We start from the raw sequence: 18,577 nt of genomic DNA, 5'->3' as shown, positions 1-18,577 counted from the left end.
GGATCATAGTAAATAGCACATTTAATAAGGGGAGAACAATTAGACCTGTCTTCTGCTGCTCCTGTGGAGATGTGCTTTACTCTCACTAAATAACCTTCATTAACATTTAAATAAAGTCTTAGAGAGCCGACATCAATAATAAGAAGAGAATTCACACACAAATGAATGACTTGCCTGAACAGGTGATGTAGATACAAACACTTCAGATGTAAACAAAATTCTTCCTTTAGCTGAATCAGAACAACTGAAGCGCGGCGCAGCTTGATGACGTCACGCCAACAGACCAAAATAAAAGTCCCACTCACACAACTTATGTCTAAAACCACAAACAAGACAAAGATAAAAGCTATATATGGATATATTGAAATAAATAATTATATGCATATGACGCAGTGAACATAAGTAATATATTTTGGTGCATTTTAACAAAACAGATTTATTAAACACGTATATTTATTAAAATAATATTTAGTCCCTGAACATTTTTAGAAATACAACCCCAAATCAGAAAATTTTTAGACATTATGGAAAACGCAAAGAAAAAAGGAAGTACTGATTTCTAAATACTTTGACTTGTGTTTCATTGCAGACAATACAACAAACACTATGTAATGTGTTCCTCATGATTTATATATATATATATATTGATGTTGTTGTTTTTTTTTTGTTTAGTTTTTTTCAAAATAAACACAAATTACAATTTTGGTTCTTGCAACACATTTCAAATAAAGTTGTATCAGTGAAGCATTTACCAGTCTGTAATGTTGCCATTCCTTTTCACAACACTGAACAGATGTTTAGGGACTGAAGACACCAAGTGATGAAGAGTTTCATTTTGTCCCATTCTTCTTAAAAACAAGTCTTAAGTGGTTTTGCATCGTCTTGTTGAAATATGCAAGGACATCCCTGGAGAAGAAGGCAGCATATTGTGCTCCAAAATCTCTGTGTACTTTTCAGCATTAATGGAGCGTCACATAAGTGCAAGTTACCTTTGCCAAGGGCACTTGACCATGACAGACTCTGGCTTATGGAGTTGTTGCTGGTAACAGTCTGGATGCTCCTTTTCTTCTTTTGTCTGGAGCACACGGCGTCCATTTCACCCAAAAAATACCTGAAATATCGATTCATTCATTTTTTAAAGCCTGCGTCGCAACAATATATTCCGAAACCTTGGAGAAAATGAAGGAAAAAAGGAGATAAGCACAAATACATATGGGATTTCACCTCAACACACAAACACAGACACACACACATTTATTCTGTCAGAGACAGAAGTTCAGCAAGACTGACTGATCATGCAGAGTAGAGAATTATGGGTAAATCTCTTCTCAGTCTCCTCAGTCTTCAGCACAGTTTCACTGATCCACCATAAACAATACACCCAGGATAGAGCGGCTCAGTGAATGTGGTGTAAACTGAGTGAATGAGGATCATTGAGTCTATAAAGATGCTGTAGAAGATCAGAGTTCCTGCACTGTGATCCACAAACACTCCTATTCTCCTGCTGATCAGCTCTACAGAGAGAGATGCGAGTTTGTTACTGTATCTGAATGAGAAACTGGAGGAAGAGCAGATCAAACTCCAGGACTGAGCATTATATCCAAACACACACTCATAACCTCCTCCCTTCCTCCTGATGCTCTTATATGACACTGATATTTCCACACGATCTGCTCCACTCCAGTCAATCTCCCAGTAGCAGCGTCCACACACACTCTCTCTGCACAACACCTGAGGCCACCCATCAAATCTGTCTGGATGATCAGGATACGGCTGTTTCTCTCTCACATGGGTCACTTCTCTGTTCTCCTCAGACAGAATGAGTCCAGTGTTTGCTGAGTTTGGATCCACTGTGAGAAAACAGGCATCTGAACACAAGAAGAGACACATTCATAACACAACAACACCCACTAGAGCGGTGTGTGTGTGTGTTCCTAATATCCCTTAATGTATAAGTACCAAATGTCCCCACATGTATACTTATACTAGTTGTATTTATGCATTTATTTGATCCCCTATTTGGACAACAGCTTAAAAGTTTTAGAAAATCGAAATTCACAGATTTCAATATTTGGATTAAGAGACGTGATTTCTGAGGGAAGTCCCCGTAAGGTGGATAGGTGGAGCTGCACAATGGTGGAGGTGTGGAGAGAAAGCCTCATGTGATTGTAAAGCTCTTTGGGTGCAATAAACAATACATTTGTTATATATATGTACACTCCTTTGATCTAACATGTGTGTGTTTGTGTGTAGACGTACATTTTCGTGGTGTAGCTGTAATTCTGATCTCTCCTCCATGATCAACACTGTAAAACACAGTAATTTAGTCAGTAAACAAAGAAAATTCTACCAAGTTTAGTAGTAATTAATAGTAATCAGTAAGGTTATTTTTAGGTGAGCTCTTGACCCTTAACCTTTCATGTTTTTCTGCTTTGTTAAAGTGGAGAATCTAGAAAATAATTCATAGGCAAGGTGGCATGAAAATTATGAGGTGTGGCAACACTGAAGCTAACATCATTACGTGGTTTTATATTGATTCAATCAACGCTTTAGGTTTACTGCTTCAACAACTGTGATGTTCAGTAACTACCTCAATAAGTAACTACTGTAATAAACACTAAGAAAATGTAGTATTTTACCACAATAACATACATCAAGATGAGCATATGTTTGTTTACCAAGGGTTGCAAATTGCTAGGGTTAGGACGCTGGACAACAGAGTTGAGGAGCCACGTGCAGTTTATTGAAAGCTTAGTCAGGAAGGCAATGGTCAAACAGGACCCCTCTAGAAGTGGCTTCCAGACACTTCAAATACATTTAAGGAGGGAGGTGAAGCAGAGGCAGAACGAGGTGGGATGGAGGGCAAGGTCCAGAAGGCTCAGGTTCAGGAGGCACTGGTGGTTCAGACAACCCCAGTGGATCAGGAGACACTAGCAGTTCAGACAGCCCCAGTGGGTCAGGAGGCTCAGGTTCAGGATGCACTGGCAGTTCAGACAATCTTAGCGGGTCAGAAGGATTAGGCTCAGAAGGCACTGGCAGTTTAGACAACCTTAGTGGGTCAGGAGGCTCAGGCTCAGGATGCACTGGCAGTTCAGACAATCTTAGCGGGTCAGAAGGATCAGGCTCAGAAGGCACTGGCAGTTCAGACAACCTTAGTGGGTCAGGAGGCACTGGTGGTTCAGACAACCCCAGTGAGTCAGGAGACTCAAGGTCAGGAGGCATAGAGAGGTCACACGGCTTTGGCTGCACTGGGAAGTCACACGACTCTGGCACATTGGGAAGTCACATGGCACTGAAAGCTATTCGTGGGACTCAGGTTGCAGTCATTTGCAGAATTCGGTAGGATCTGGTGCTCCTGGAGGATCTGGCAGCTCTGGAGGATCTGGCAGTGGATCTGGCAGCTCTGGCAGTGACGGAGGATCTGGCAGTTCTGGAGGTAGTGGTGGCCATTCTTGTGGCTCAGGCGATCACATTTCACAAACAGGAACTTAGACTGGAACCATGATGGGAAGAGACTTAGAACAGGGAACCATCTTCCGAGCTGGAGACAGACTGGCGGTAACTATCTTGTGAGCTGGAGAACTAGTATCATCCATCTTGTGCATTGGTGGACTGATGGAGGCCATTTTAAATGCTTGCAAATTGATGGCAGCCATCTCAAGAGCGTGTAGAGGTTCAGAATCTCTGCTGCACAAATAGCCACAGACTTCTACAAAAATTGCAGTTCTTAAAGTTACTTGCGATCCAGCAAGAACTGCGGGATCACACAGGAAAGCTTCCTCCCCTCAAACCCTCTCCCATTACCCTCACCCACAATATAACAGGGCTCAGAGTTCTGCTTCTGTAAACAAGTCACCTGTAGCCACAGGGTAGTGGAGCCTCAGTGGCTGTCTAATCTGCCTGCCTTGCTGTGACGCTGTTTTTTTGCTGATATGGTAAATAATTCACTTCTGTACATAATTTACCAAAGCCTATAGATGTGACTCTATATTGTTCTTTTGACAAGTGCTTTGGTCAGTTGTTATCACAGAATCATTGATGTAACTTAATAAAACCTCAAATCTCTTCAAGTTCCACATACTTGAGTTTGTCCAGTGTGTAGTTTGGATCCTCCAGTTGTTCAGAGAGCAGCTTGACTCCTGAATCTCCTGGATGATTGTAGCTCAGATCCAGCTCTCTCAGGTGTGAGGGGTTTGAAGTCAGAGCTGAAGACAGAAAACCACAGCCTTCTTCTGTCACCATACAGCCAGACAATCTACAAACACACACACACACACACACACACACACACACACACACACACACACACACACACACACACACACACACACACACACACAGTCCACATCATAATTGTTTGGCAGAGAGATATCACTAACAAAGAGTCACCAGTGCAGCTTGATATTTTCTGCTGTTATTTTCTGCAGCTACAGTAACAATAGAACTGTGTAAATTGTATGTGCTTATCCTGCCCTGGGCCTTTCTTCTGTCAGAAGTGTCTTTGTATTAATTGATGGAAAAGCATTTACCTCAGTATTGTCATCTTACAGTGTTGACTCTTCAGTCCATCAGAGAGGACCTTCACTCCTGAATCCTGCAGGTCATTGTTACTCAGGTCCAGCTCTCTCAGGACACATTTTGAGGATTGTAGAGCTGAAGACAAACTCTCACAAGACTGAGGATTGAATTTACACAAGACCAATCTGAGAAAGAAGAACCCAGATTACAATAACGGTGTGACTTTTAGTAATTGTGCATATATTATGTGTAACAGTACATAGAGGTCATGGTTCAGTATGTACTTCGGTTTTGTCACACTCAGCTACAGAACTGAGAAGCTACTTGTGATGCAAAAGTTCAAAATAAACAATAAAGAAAAATGAAACTTTATGACTAGACTGCGTATTAAACTTGCGTAATAAAAGTTGAGCCCAGCGCACTACTAACAACAGAAAAAAAGTAATTGTGCATAGATTTAGCAAGCTTCATAACTGAAATCTCTTATAATATAAATGGTAGCACTGACTGGTGGTCCATTCATAACAGTAGCTGAGACTTGCAAGAGCATGACATTAGTCCAAATCTTATATTTCTAATGTTTTCCTATGTAAACGCGGTGGATTGACATGTGTGACTATAATACACTATCATCTTCTGCAGCACCATGTTTCGGACACTGGTACATCTGGACTGACTGTATTCGTCATGGAGGTGTATGAACCAAACCGTCACCCCAGTACTGTGACACTCCAGAATGAATGCATATACCGATACACTCCTAATATATAACAGTCAATCAGTTGTTTGAACTCAGACCTAAGTATCTCCAGTTTACAGTCTGGACTCTTCAGTCCATCAGAGAGCTTCTTCACTCCTGAATCCTGCAGGTCATTGTTACTCAGGTCCAGCTCTCTCAGGACACAGGTTGAGGATTGTAGAGCTGAAGACAAACTCTCACAAGACTGAGCAGTGAGATTACACATGAGCAATCTGAGAAAGAAGAACACAGATTACATTCCCAGTGTGATTTTCAGTAATTCCACTGATGTAATAATACATTTAAAATACATGTAAATCATTCAATCAATCAATCAATCAATCAATCAATCAATCAATCAATCAATCAGGTGTTTAAACTCAGACCTTAGTGTCTCCAGTTGACAGTTTGGACTCTTCAGTCCTTCAGAAAGAAGCTTCACTCCTGAATCCTGCAGGTCATTGTTACTCAGGTCCAGCTCTCTCAGGACACAGTTTGAGGATTGAAGAACTGAAGACAAACTCTCACAGGACTCAGCAGTGAGATTACACATGCACAGCCTGAGAAAGTAGAGAGATAACACTAACAGTGTGTTTTTTAGCAATTCAACCAATAGAATAATACGTTGTATATATATATATATTTATTATATATATATTATATGTATATATATATACACCAACACAATCGATTTGAAATGAAACAAACAAGATGTGGGTTAACTACAGACTGTCAGCTTTCATTTGAGGGTATTTATATCCACATCAGGTGAACGGTGTAGGACTTACAACAGTTTGCATTTGTGCCTCCCACTTGTTAAGGGACCAAAAATAATTGGCTAAGATGTTCCATGGCCAGGTATGTGTTATTCCCTCATAATTCCAATTACAATGAGCAGATAAAAGGTTCAGAGTTCATTTCAAGTGAGCTATTAGCATTTGGAATAAGTTACTGTCAACTCTTAAGATGAGATCCAAAAAGCTGTGAGTATCATTTAAGCAAGCCATAATTAGGCTGAAAAAACAAGACGAACGCATCAAGAGAGATAGCAGAAACATCAGGCCTGGCCAAAACTTGTTTGGAGCATTCTAAAAGAAAGAATGCACCAGTGAGCTCAGCAACACCAAAGGACCCGGAAGACCACGGAAACAACTGTGGTGGATGACCAAAGGATTCATTCCCTGGTGAAGAAAACACCCTTCACACCAGTTGGCCAGATCAAGAACACTCTCCAGGAGGCATGTGTGTGAGTCAACAATCAAGAGAAGACTACACCAGAGTGAATACAAAGGGTTGACCACAAGATGTAAACCATTGGTGAGCCTCAAAAACAGGAAGGCCAGATTAGAGTTCTGAGAAACCCTCACACAGTTCTGGAACAACATCTTATGGACAGATGAGATCAAGATCAATTTGTACCAGAATGATGGGAAGAGAAGAGTATGAAGGAGGAAAGAAACTGCTCATTACTAGCAGTGAAGCATGGTGGTAGTAATGACATGACGTGGGCATGCATGGCTGTCAATGGAACTGGTTCTCTTGTATTTATTGATGATGTGATGCTGACAATAGTAGCAATATGATTTCAATATGAAATCAATATTCAATATGAAGTGTTTCCTGCAATATTTTCTGCTTATATTAAGCTAAATGCTCCAGAACTCATTGGACGGCGCTTCACAGTGTAGATGGAGAATGACCCAAAGCATACTGCAAAAGTAACCAAAGAGTTTTTGAAGGGAAAGAAGTGGAATGTTATGCAATGGCCAGGTCAATCACCTGAGCTGAATCTGATTGAGCATGCGTTTCACTTGCTGAAGATAAAACTGAAAGGAAAATGCCCCAGGAACAAGCAGGAACTTGCAGTAGAGGCCTGGAAGAGCATCACCAGGGACAAAACCCAGCGTCTGGTGATGTCTATGCATTCCAGACTTCCGGCTGTAATTGACTGCAAAGGATTTGCAACCAAGTATTGAAAAGTGAAAGTTTGATTGATGATTATTATTCTGTCCAATTACTTTTGGACCCTTAAAATGTGGGAGACACATATGCAAACTGTTGTAATTCCTACACCGTTCACCTGATTTGGATGTAAATACCCTCAGATTAAATCTGACAGTCTGCATTTAATTTCTAATAAATTATGTTGGTGTATAGAGCCAAAAATGTCAGAATTGTGTCGATGTCCAATTATTTATGGACCTAAATGTATATCAATCAGGTGTTTGAACTCAGACCTCAGTATCTCCAGTTTACAGTGTTGACTCTTCAGTCCATCAGAGAGAAGCTTCACTCCTGAATCCTGCAGGTCATTGTTACTCAGGTCCAGCTCTCTCAGGACACAGTTTGAGGATTGAAGAACTGAAGACAAACTCTCACAAGACTTAACAGTGAGATTACAGCATTGTAGGCTGTGAATAAAAAGAAATAATGATTTTGTGTTGACCTAGAAGGGGTAATCTAGAGCAGACAAAAAAATGTAAAGTTGTGTTTTAGTTTGAGCAACATGTTACAACCCCTAAATGTACACCATCTATATTTTAACATTTAAAATGTGTTAACATAACAGAAAGTAAATATAAGGAGAACTGACATTGTATATATTGTATACCGCAGGTGATCAGTAATACATATTTTATGTGGAAGCACAAATAGTCATTTGACTCATGGGTTGCAGATGCAAATCAATGTGTGAAATGGGCATAAGTGTGTACATAAAACTCTTACAATGCTCTTCTGGTGTTCTTGATCACTGGTATCAGTCTCATCAGTGCTTCATCAGATCTTCTGTATTTCTGCAGTTCAAACTTCTCTTGAGTCTCTTCTGACATCAGGAGCACAAACACCAGACCTGACCACTGAGCAGAGGACAGATCCTGCACTGAAAGATTTCCAGAGCTCAGACTCTTCTGGAGGTCCTCCACAAAGTCATCCTTCAGTTCATTCAGACAGTAGAAGAGGTTGATGGTCCTCTCTGCTGATTTCTCCTTCTCTATTTTCTTTTTGATATAGTCAGTCGTGTCTTTGGTGTCTTCTGTTTTGAGCTTCAGTCCTGGCAGGAGCTCCTTCAGGTCACTCTGATTAGACTCCAGTGAGAGACCCAGCAGGAACCGGAGGAAAAGGTCCAAGTGTCCATTCCTGCTTCGTAAAGTCTTCTTGACTGCAGCCTTATGAAGTTTAAACATGGTCTTTTCAGAGACTTTCCATGTCAGCTTTTTCCAGAAATCAAGAAATGGGTTTCTTTTCTTGATTTTGGTGATGAAAAACACATAGAGAGCAGCGAGGAACTCCTGGACGCTGAGATGTATGAAGCTGTAAACCTTTCTAGCTGAAACCTTTTCTTCCTGAAACATCAGAGTACATAACCCAGAGAACACTGTCCCTTCACTGATGTCTAGCCCACACTCCTGAAGATCTTCTTTGTAGAAAATCAGATTTCCTTTCTCCAGCTGTTGGAAAGCCAGTTTCCCAAGCTTCAGAACAATGTGATCAAAAGACCTGGCACTGACTTTAGGCTGACGATCATGACTGTATTTCTTTTCCATCCGCTGTTGCTGAGTAAGCAAGAAGTTGGTGTACATCCCTGTGAGAGTTGTGGGTGTTTTGTCATTGCACTCTCGAGCCAGAAGAGGCTGAAGAACAGTGAGAGAGATCCAGCAGAAGACAGGGATGTGGCACATGATGTACAGACTCCTGGATTTCCTGATGTGAGCGATGATGTTTCCAGCAACCTCAGGACTGCTGTTTTTGATGAAGTACTGCTCCTTCTGTTCATCATTAAATCCTCGCACCTCTGTGACCTGATCAATGTAGTCTCGGGGTATCAGACTGGCTGCTGCTGGTCTAGATGTGATCCAGATGAGGGAAGAGGGCATCAGATGTCCCTCTATCAGATTGGTCACTATCTTACCCACTGTTGTTTTTTGACCAACATCTGCAAATTCATCACTGTCTTCAAATCTCAGGGGGAAGCGACATTCATCCAGCCCATCAAAGATAAACATGACCTTACCATCTTCTTCTGGAAGAGAGGGCAATTCTTCAGATCCAGTGAAGAAGTATTTGTGAAGCAGTTCCATGAGACTGCACTCTTCTCTAATCAGATTCAGTCTACGGAACGGCAGTGGAAATATGAAGACTATTTCCTGATTGTCTTTACCTTCTGCCCAGTCAAGGATGAATTTATTGACAGAGAAGGTCTTTCCCACCCCTGCGATTCCCATTGTCAGCACTTTTCTGTTTTGTAGACCCATATTAGGGTGGATTTTGAAAATGTCCTTGCACTGGATTGGCGTGTCTTTGGTGGTGGATCGGTTGTAACTTGATTCAATCTGTCTCACCTCATGCTTACACAATATTCCGCCAGTCTCGTTCTCCACCATATATAAATCAGTGTAAATATCCTTCAGGTATTCCCGGTGACCTGTCTGTGAGTTACCAACTAATATCTTCTTGTAGTCCAGCATTAGTTTTTTCTTTAGTGTGAGGTTGAGGTCTGTATTATAAACAGGCGTTTTGCACTGATCTGAAGAGGAGCCTTTGACAGTAAAAAAATCAAGAGTTAGCACAGAATAACTGATTAGAAAAGCATAATTAAACTTATATGAAAATTGTAACATGGTCTATACTCAATTTTAGTATAAAATTTCTCTCATTGGTATTTCAAAATTCTCAACCTTCAAGCCTTGAACAAAGCAAACGTTAATGGTAGCCTAAGCAATAAAAAACTTCTTAAGATTACATAAAACAAGTAAACTCTCAGCTGTAAGAACACAGAAACCAGCAAAATTAAGAAATGAGAGCTTCAGTAACTTGAATCTCCCTCATCGGTTTAACTGAACTGCTTAATACCTCCAGCTATGCTGGAGAAATTGGAACCTAAAGAATGATATAAATGTCACCATTGCCAGTGGAGATGTTGCCTACGCTGGGGATCACTTCTGATTTCATGGACTATATACACCTCATTCACACACACGGACCTGAGTGTTAATTGTTTGTTAGTAAATGAACCTGTAACTTTACAAAGCATTTCATTGCCATGTCTAGCCATGCTTCCTGATCCGAGCCATGTTTAATGTAAACTGCTCCTAGCCTTGTTCTATGTCTATTTTGCCTGCCTCCGGTACTGTCCATTCGCCTGTTTACAGACTACGCCTTCTGGATAATCTGTATGTACCCAGTTGCTCCTGTTGTTGACCCCTACCTGATTTGCTATTCTTGTAAATAAATCAATGCAATTGGATGCTAATTTCCGTGAAAGCCTCCTTCAGTTACAATAAAACCAATGCTCAAAGTCTCTTTGTCTGCTTCCTTATGGTCGATTCAGCCATAGATGTAATTACATGCAAACAAATTATGATCAAAATGTTTTCCGGGTTCAGCTGTTGCCAACACAAACTTGACGCTACGTCTACACTAATCCGGATAAATCTGAAAATGGCGTTTAAAATGTCCACACTATCATTTTCTGAATTGGTCACATGACTAAAATGCACTAAAATCAATTTCAAAAGCCTGTTTTCGCAGTCCACACTGCAACATGAATTTTCATTTTCTCTTTGGACGGCATTTTAAAAAACATATTTTCATTTCCTAAAAACACTGTCTCAATGTGGACAGATGGCCAAAGCAATATATCCGCATATAAGACAAGCCCACAAATGTTGATCATGTGAAATGCATGCACCATTTAAATGCATTAGAATTATGACTAAGAATCACTGTTGTTTATAGCGATGCTGAATTTTAGAATGTTCATCTGGTTAAATAGCTGTGCACTACAATACATTTGACTCAAAAACCATTGCTAGGACAGGGTTTTAGCATGAAAGATTTGAACTGATGAAAATATGGGTCAAATTATGACATTTGTATAAAGTACAGGGAATTAAACAATACCTTGCTTCTGTGTATTCTCCAGCTCTTCAGCTAAGTTATTCTGTTTTATTTTCCTCAGGATGTCCACTGTGATCTTCACAGCTCCTTTTGGTCCAAAGCATGACACCATCTTATCCACTGTCTTCAACCTGTCTGCATTCTCCATTTCAGCTTTTGAAACACATCCATGGTCATTCATTAAACACCACTGAAACTCCTTCAGTTCAGCTTCTACCAGTTCATCCAGTGAGTTCTTGAGCAGCTGTTTAACATTTGCCATCGTACTTCACCCATTCACAGCTACAGGACAAGAGCAACATCTGAATTAGTTTCACAGTTAACATATGGACCTAAGCGTTTACTCATTATTTGAATAATGAAATTAACCTGTGAGTAGAAACTTTCTAAACATTTCTAGACATTTCAAAAAGCTAAATTTTGAGCATTGTCACTATTTTAAGCTTTACTTACCAACCAGGATTAATGTAGATGTTCCTCGTTCCTCTACTTAACTGGTGTCTTGAGCAGAAGCTCTGCATCATTTCTTCCTGTATCGTCATGAAGGAGTGTTTTATTAAATCTTCAACTGGTTAAACCACAGATGTGCGCCAAACACCTGTAGAGTTTAGCTCCAACTTGCCTAAACATGCTTGCCTGGAAACTTGTAGTACGTAAGAGCTGGATTAGCCAATAGTATCCGGAAGCAGCCTTTATGAGGCAAGCTGAGATTGCATCACTCCGCGATGGAATGTCAGACACAATGCAGTCAATAGAGTGAGTGACGTCACTGTGACGGGTAGGGTTAGGTGAGCTTATTAAAAAGCATTGAATGCAGCTCAGATTGCACTACACCAGGTCTGCATCCAGACCCCTCTCGGATTAGCTGGTTCAGGTGTGTTACTATACAGGACACCGGGCCTCCAGGAACGAGTTTGGGCACCCCTGCTCTAAAGGTATCCCTTAACTAAACATGTACCACATTTGAGAAGGGTCTGGCTGCAGACTGGGTGCACAGGCAAGCTGAGACTGCATGCATGCTTTTAAATGTGTACGGCTAACCCCGCCCCTAACCCTACCCCTCACAGTGACGTCACTAACTCTACTAACTGGATGATTAATGAATACTAATGAACTTGTAAATTCCATCCAAGTACTGAAACCGGATCAGACTTGCCAGACAGATATGATCCAGTAATCCGGTAATATTTTTTAAAATTTATTATTTATTTTTCAAAGGCATCAAGGGACATCCTGAACACTTAATCCTCAATTAAATACATTTTTAAAACAATTAGTATGACATTCCCGCTGTAAAATTCTAGCAAACCTTTCAGCTGGTGCATGAACACCAATCACAACCTGAAACATCAGTAAGTGTGTATACCTTGGGAATCAAGAGTCAAGTTAAGAACACTCCCTTTTCCCCTTAAATATTGTTGACCATACAAATTCCAGCCAAGGACCACCCAGATTAACCTCTTTATCATCAGAAAACCTGATTACCATTCTATTATTTGAATTGCATGAGAGTCTTGTACATCCCTAAGCAGCTCCATTCAGCACAGATGCACAGTTTCTAAGAATATCAAAAGATCCTCGAGCCTGGAGCTACCTCCTGTTTGAAGGGTGAGAGGGGAGTTTGAGCTCGGGTAGATCTCAAGAACTATACTGCTGAAGACTACTGCTGGCTAGAGCTCGTCCATAGTGCCAATTTGGTTTGTTCAGTTCATCTATGTCGCATGTCTTTGGACTGTGGGAGGAAACTCAGTGTAAACTCCGCACAGAAACGTCAGCTGGCCTGGTAAGGACTTGAACCACGTTCTTGCTGTGAGGGCCGCTGTGCCGCGCTGTCTATAAAGGAAGGAGGAATAGGGGTGGAGGACTTCTCTTGACATGACTGGAATGCCGAATTGAGGACTTCACAAATACTGATATTTATTTTGTTATGGAAAGGAAAGTGTGCAACATATATTAATATATTAACCATATACTATATTATATTATATTACACATGCAGGGAATGCAAGTTGACTACTCTAGATACAGGTATAATTAGGGCTAGAATGTTTAAACTTGTCCACATTTGACCACTTTCAGAGGTAGTTAAAAACACATGCATTTAAACAGCCACAAACACCACTTTCTCCATCTACTGATCTAATGCGTAAATTTGTGGGAGTTCATGTGGTATTTAAGCCCTGAATTATGTTTGAAACTCTTTCCACAGTGACCACAAGAAAAGGGTTTCTCTCCGGTGTGAACCCTCATGTGCCTGTTAAGTTCTGATTTCTGGCTGAAACTCTTCCCACATTGGTCGCAGGTGAATTCCCGCTTTTCTCTGTTGTGAATTCTTATGTGGTCATCAAGCCGATATTTGTAACTGAAACTCCTCTCGCAGTGAGGGCACGTGTAGACCTCCTCTCCAGTGTGAATCCTCATGTGGTCTTCGAAGTGTTGTTTCTGCCTGAAACTCTTCCCACAGTGAGAGCACGGGAAATGTTTCTCTACAGAGTGGAACCTCTTATGAAGTTTGAACTTTTCTTCTTGATCAAAACTCTTTCCACACTGGTTACAGGTGAACGGCTTCTCGCTATTGTGAATTATAATGTGTATCTTGAAGATTTCTTTTTGAGTGAAAGTTATTCCACACGTTTTGCAGGTGAAAAGCTTCTCTTGAGTGTGAATTGTCATGTGGTCTTTAAGGGTTCCTTTTCGGGTGAAACCCTTACCACACTGTTGGCAGGTGAAGGGCTTTTCTCCAGTGTGAACTCTCATGTGGAGCTGAAGGTCGCTATTCCTATTAAAACTCTTGTCACACTGAGAGCAAGGGTAAGGCCTCTCACCAGTGTGGACTCTCATGTGCATTGTAAAGCTTAATCTATGACTAAAACTCTTTCCACACTGCTGGCAGGAATAAGGTTTCCCTCCGGTGTGAGTCCTCATGTGGACATTTAGTGTTGTCGATTGTCTGAAACTCTTTCCACACTGCTGGCAGGAGTACGGTTTCTCTCCAGTGTGAATCCTCATGTGGACTTTAAGTGTTCCAGATTGACTGAAACTCCTCCCGCACTCTTGGCAGGTAAAAGAATTTGCACCTTTGTTTTTTTGAGCTCTTTCCTGTGAGGAAGTCTTTTCAGTTTCTGAGCTACTTGAAGATTGTTCTTCAGTATTGAAATCAAGATGCCTCGTATATTGGTCTTTCTCTTCTATTTCATTCTTTACTTCAGTCTCCTCTTTCGGTTCAGTCAGCTCTAAAGTAAAAAATAAGAATAAAAGTAAATCTCAGTTTAAAATAACAAGTTTAATAAAAATGTAACAGACAGGCAAACATTTAGACACCACTACTGCAACTGAAATCTCAGATGTACTACTCAATCTTCCTGGTTTTAAAATGTAAAGAATTAAACTAGCTGGAACTTTTGCTCGTTCGTCAGTTCTCTGAGGCTGAGACAAACACTGGCGGGTGCTCTGGGGCTGGAGCTATTACTGATGGGCGCACTGGGGCAGGAGCCGACACTGGGAGGTGCACTGGGGCTAGAATTGACATTGGCGAGTGCTCTGTGGATGAAACCAAGACAGGCATGTACTTTGGAGCTGGAGCCATCACTGGTGGGCACTCTGTGGCTGGAGCAATCACAGGTAGGCGCTCTGTGGCTGGAGCAATCACAGGTAGGCGCTCTGTGGCTGGAGGTATCACTGGCGGGCAATCTGGGGCTGGAGCTATCACTGGGGGGCGCTCTGGGTCCGGAGCAACACTGGCGCGCGCTCTGGGGCTGAAGCCTACACTGGCGGGTGCTCTGGGGCTGGAGCCTACACTGGCGGGTGCTCTGGGGCTGGAGCCTACACTGGCGGGCGCTCTGGGGCTGGAGCCTACACTGGCGGGCGCTCTGGGGCTGGAGCCTACACTGGCGGGCGCTCTGTGGCAGGAGCCATCACTTGTGGGCAGTCTGGGGCCGGAGCCGACACTGGCGGGAGCACTGGGGCCGGAGCCGACACTGGCGGGAGCACTGGGGCTGGAGCCGACACTGGTGAGCGCTCTGGGGCTGGAGCCAACACTGGCGGGCGTTCTGGGGCTGGAGCCGACACTGGCGGGCGCTCTGGGGCTGGAGCCGACACTGGTGGGCGCTCTGGGGCTGGAGCCGACACTGACGGCTGCTCCTCAGTGTCAACAAAACTCTCTGTGGCTACAAGAAGTGGATCTAAGATGCTCTCTGAGGACCAGGATCAGACTTTGACTCAACAGAGCCCTCTGGGGCTATAAATTTTGAATCGGGACTTGGGTTAACCAAGGCTGTGGAAAATGGATCAGGGCCATAGTCAGCAAAGCCCTCTGGGTCTGCAGAAAGTGGATCTGGGCCAAACACAATAACGCCCTTCCAGAATGTAGTAGCAGGATCTGAGAGCTTGAATCAGAGACATTTGAGCCTGAGCTAAATATGTATAAGGATGTAGGAAGTACCATGGAACTCGCAAGGGTGGATGTGTAAAGACATACAAGACGAAAAAAAGCACATACAGGGGAAACAGAGTTCTGACGATATCATACCTGAAACCCATATAAGCTGAACAATGCAGTAAATCATGCATAACACATGGAACTATGGATTAGTTTCTCATAAATGTTTATGAGTCTCCATGTGCAGTAAAATCACAGTAATGAGGCGCTCATATGACATCCTCCATCAACATCCTTCACTAGTGCAGATCTGAATGAGGATCAAATGACTGAGCTGATCTGTGAGAATGAAAGCCCACCTGTTTGCTGCTCAGGATCTTCATGTTTGACTCTGAATGTTTCTTCAGTCCTCTCAGGATCTTCCTGTTTCAGTGTGAACACGTCTGCAATCCTGATGTCTTCACTCTCCTGTTTAATAAACGCCATCCCTACATTTGCTTCAGCAGGAGTTTATCTGTGTATTTAAGAGGAGAAGAATCAACACAGAAGAAATGAAAACCACACATAGGTCTGAGTCTCGGTCAAATACTGTGGAGGTCAGTGGTTACATGTCTACATATCCCTTGAAGCTGACTGGCTAGCAGTTAAACCTGCATCCTGGCCAGTGTTTTTATTTCTGTTGTTCTACAGATCAGGGGTCAGTTCTTCATAGCTCATAAGATGATTTGGCAGATCCTGGATATTGATAACTGATCTCTGAGTAATCTGGCTCTTCAAACAAGTTCATGAATGAGATTAAAGTTAAATTAACTGGATGGATAGATGCGAGATCGCTGTGTGTGCTCATGATTGCTGTCCTCCAACAGTACATCAACATCCGATTAATATTCAATGATCATCCATGTGAGCAAATTGACATATAATCCATGGTAAATGATGAATCTGAGATAAATAATGTGCAATAATGTACACAATACGGCTTTACACTTGCATGTATTTCGCTATTTATTTAGTGTTACCTTTAGACTGGGTTGTCTTTATGAGTTTTCAAGTCTCTTAATCCCACTGCGGAAGGCATGACCGGCTATTTAAATGAATATAGCTTCAAAATGCAGTTTTTTATGTTTGCTAAGTGACTGCATTTCCAGGGCTGCATCAATTAAACAGTATATTAGCTCTTAATGTTGTGTGTACATGACCTATACATAATTATATCATTATTCCTTCATGAATAAAGTCTCTCTCAGGGAATATTGGCCATATTATCACCCTCACTTGCACTAAAGCTGGGCTGCTAGCTGTAAAAAGTACACGTTTGCATCTGAAAGGTCAATATTGGCATGTTAAAGGTTTATATTAGTCCCTAAAGTGATAATATTAGTCACAAAATGTTCTCTTTGAATCTCATAAAAAGGAAAACTCTCATGACAGGTTTTAGACTCGTATCTTTGAGTGTTTTGCTTAAGATTTTAAATAGTAAATTAATCAGATTAAATTTTTTATTTTAAATAAATGAGCATTATTGTTATCCCCCATTAATGCAGTCTCCTTGTATGAAAATATCAGCAGCTGTTGTTGAAATGACTCAATCTAATGCTGTTTATATGACACGAGCCTGACCTCCAGAGCTGTTGCTATGACCACAAGAACCAAACTATCCTGGGTCGTGTCAGTAATCAAACCCAGCTAAATGAGTGCTCCACCAATCGATCTCTGACATTTGCTGCAGTTTTTGGTAAGCTGCACATAAACTTGGTGCACTGACATTTACAGTAACCTTTTATTTGACGCTTTCCATTGGAATAAACATTCAGCGAGAATTAAACCCTGGATTTTTAAATTCATATAGTTTTTATTGATCTCCCGATTAATAATTTAATCAATATTAACATTCTGCATCGCGTGTGTAAACCATTAAACACTTGATATGTGTAAAAACACAAACCTTCCTTCAGCCGAATCACAACAGACGCAGGAGCGCGCCGCCGCTCGATGACGTCACGGTGCTGAAAAATAAAAGTCCCTCTCACACACGATTCTGCTTAGATCTACTTTGAATACGTTTTACTTAATTTGCTAGTTAACGTTAGCCAATTATAATGTACTTAAGTCTGGCTAATAAAACGGCTTTTTATTTGTGTCAAAATCTTTCATTTCTATGTATTCAGTTATAATAAGATAATCCACTGTTATTGCCACAGTCAAATAAGGAGTGTAAAATGCAGGCTATTGAATTGCTTATTCAGAGTATGTTCCTAGCTTTTAATATATATATAATTTCTGTTTAATGAAGAACACATTTCTTCAACACATCATTTAATAACTCATCTCTAATAACTGATTTATTTTCTCTTTGTCATGATGACAGTAAATAATATTAGACTAGATATTCTTCAAGACACTAGTATTCAGCTTAAAGTGACATTTAAAGGCTTAACTAGGTTAATTAGGTTAACTAGGCAGGTTAGGGTAATTAGGCAAGTTATTGTATAATGATGGTTTGTTCTGTAGACTATCAGAAACAAATATAGCTTAAAGGGGCTAATAATATTGACCTTAAAATGGTGTTTAAACAATTAAAACCGCTTTTATTCTAGCTGAAATAAAACAAATAAGACTTTCTCCAGAAGAACAAATATTATCAGACATACTGTCAACATTTCCTCAATCTGAGAAACATCATTTGGGAAATATTTATAAAAAGAAAAAATATATATTTATATAGATATACACATAATTATATAAAATTAATATTATTATTATTAGCTCCCTTAAGCAATGTATTTTTTCGATTGTTTACAGAACAAACCACTGTTTTACAATGATTAATTAACCCAATCAAGCCCTTAAATTGCACTTTAAGGTGTTTCTAGTATCTTAATAAAATAGTAAAATAAACTAGTAAAATATCATGTACTGTCATCATGACAAAGACAAAGTCAGTTATTAGAGATGAAAACTATTATGTTTAGAAATGGGTTTAAAAATCTTAACATAACGCTGAGCACATTATCACGTCCAATCTCTGACTATTCAGTTTACAG

General features: G+C 40.8%; 2 protein-coding genes across 2 annotated transcripts; both read right to left on the bottom strand.

The window, feature by feature from the left end:
* Positions 1-480: 480 nt before the first annotated feature.
* Positions 481-12,101, bottom strand: LOC130222008 (NACHT, LRR and PYD domains-containing protein 3-like). Its single transcript, XM_056454613.1, has 10 exons — positions 11,609-12,101; positions 11,159-11,437; positions 7,985-9,794; positions 7,495-7,668; positions 5,644-5,817; positions 5,317-5,490; positions 4,530-4,703; positions 4,082-4,255; positions 2,260-2,306; positions 481-1,868 (listed from the first exon to the last, which is right to left on the bottom strand). The coding sequence occupies exons 2-10, from the start codon at positions 11,415-11,417 to the stop codon at positions 1,345-1,347; spliced, it is 3,510 nt and encodes a 1,169-aa protein (XP_056310588.1). The 5' UTR covers positions 11,418-11,437; positions 11,609-12,101; the 3' UTR covers positions 481-1,344.
* Positions 12,102-12,353: 252 nt separating this feature from the next.
* Positions 12,354-17,528, bottom strand: znf971 (zinc finger protein 971). The gene is made up of 3 exons (XM_056454541.1): positions 17,479-17,528; positions 15,893-16,047; positions 12,354-14,388 (listed from the first exon to the last, which is right to left on the bottom strand). The coding sequence occupies exons 2-3, from the start codon at positions 16,017-16,019 to the stop codon at positions 13,295-13,297; spliced, it is 1,221 nt and encodes a 406-aa protein (XP_056310516.1). The 5' UTR covers positions 16,020-16,047; positions 17,479-17,528; the 3' UTR covers positions 12,354-13,294.
* Between the last annotated feature and the right edge of the window lie 1,049 nt (positions 17,529-18,577).

This window comes from Danio aesculapii, chromosome 4 (assembly GCF_903798145.1).
Source record: "Danio aesculapii chromosome 4, fDanAes4.1, whole genome shotgun sequence".
In the NCBI taxonomy this organism is placed as follows: Eukaryota; Metazoa; Chordata; class Actinopteri; order Cypriniformes; family Danionidae; genus Danio; species Danio aesculapii.
The sequence above is the reverse complement of the archived record's forward strand: the minus strand, read 5'-3'. Positions and strand labels throughout refer to the sequence as shown.

Bases quoted from the DNA above. Each gene is read 5' to 3' on its own strand.
- LOC130222008 (XM_056454613.1), bottom strand. From the start codon at position 11,417: ATGGCAAATGTTAAACAGCTGCTCAAGAACTCACTGGATGAACTGGTA. The intron at 5,491-5,643 runs GTCTGAGTTTAA...CTTCTTTCTCAG, and splicing joins TGTCAACTGGAGACACTAAG to ATTGCTCATGTGTAATCTCA. The intron at 4,704-5,316 runs GTCTGAGTTCAA...CTTCTTTCTCAG, and splicing joins TGTAAACTGGAGATACTTAG to ATTGGTCTTGTGTAAATTCA.
- znf971 (XM_056454541.1), bottom strand. From the start codon at position 16,019: ATGGCGTTTATTAAACAGGAGAGTGAAGACATCAGGATTGCAGACGTG. The intron at 14,389-15,892 runs GTGGGCTTTCAT...TTTTTACTTTAG, and splicing joins AGATCCTGAGCAGCAAACAG to AGCTGACTGAACCGAAAGAG.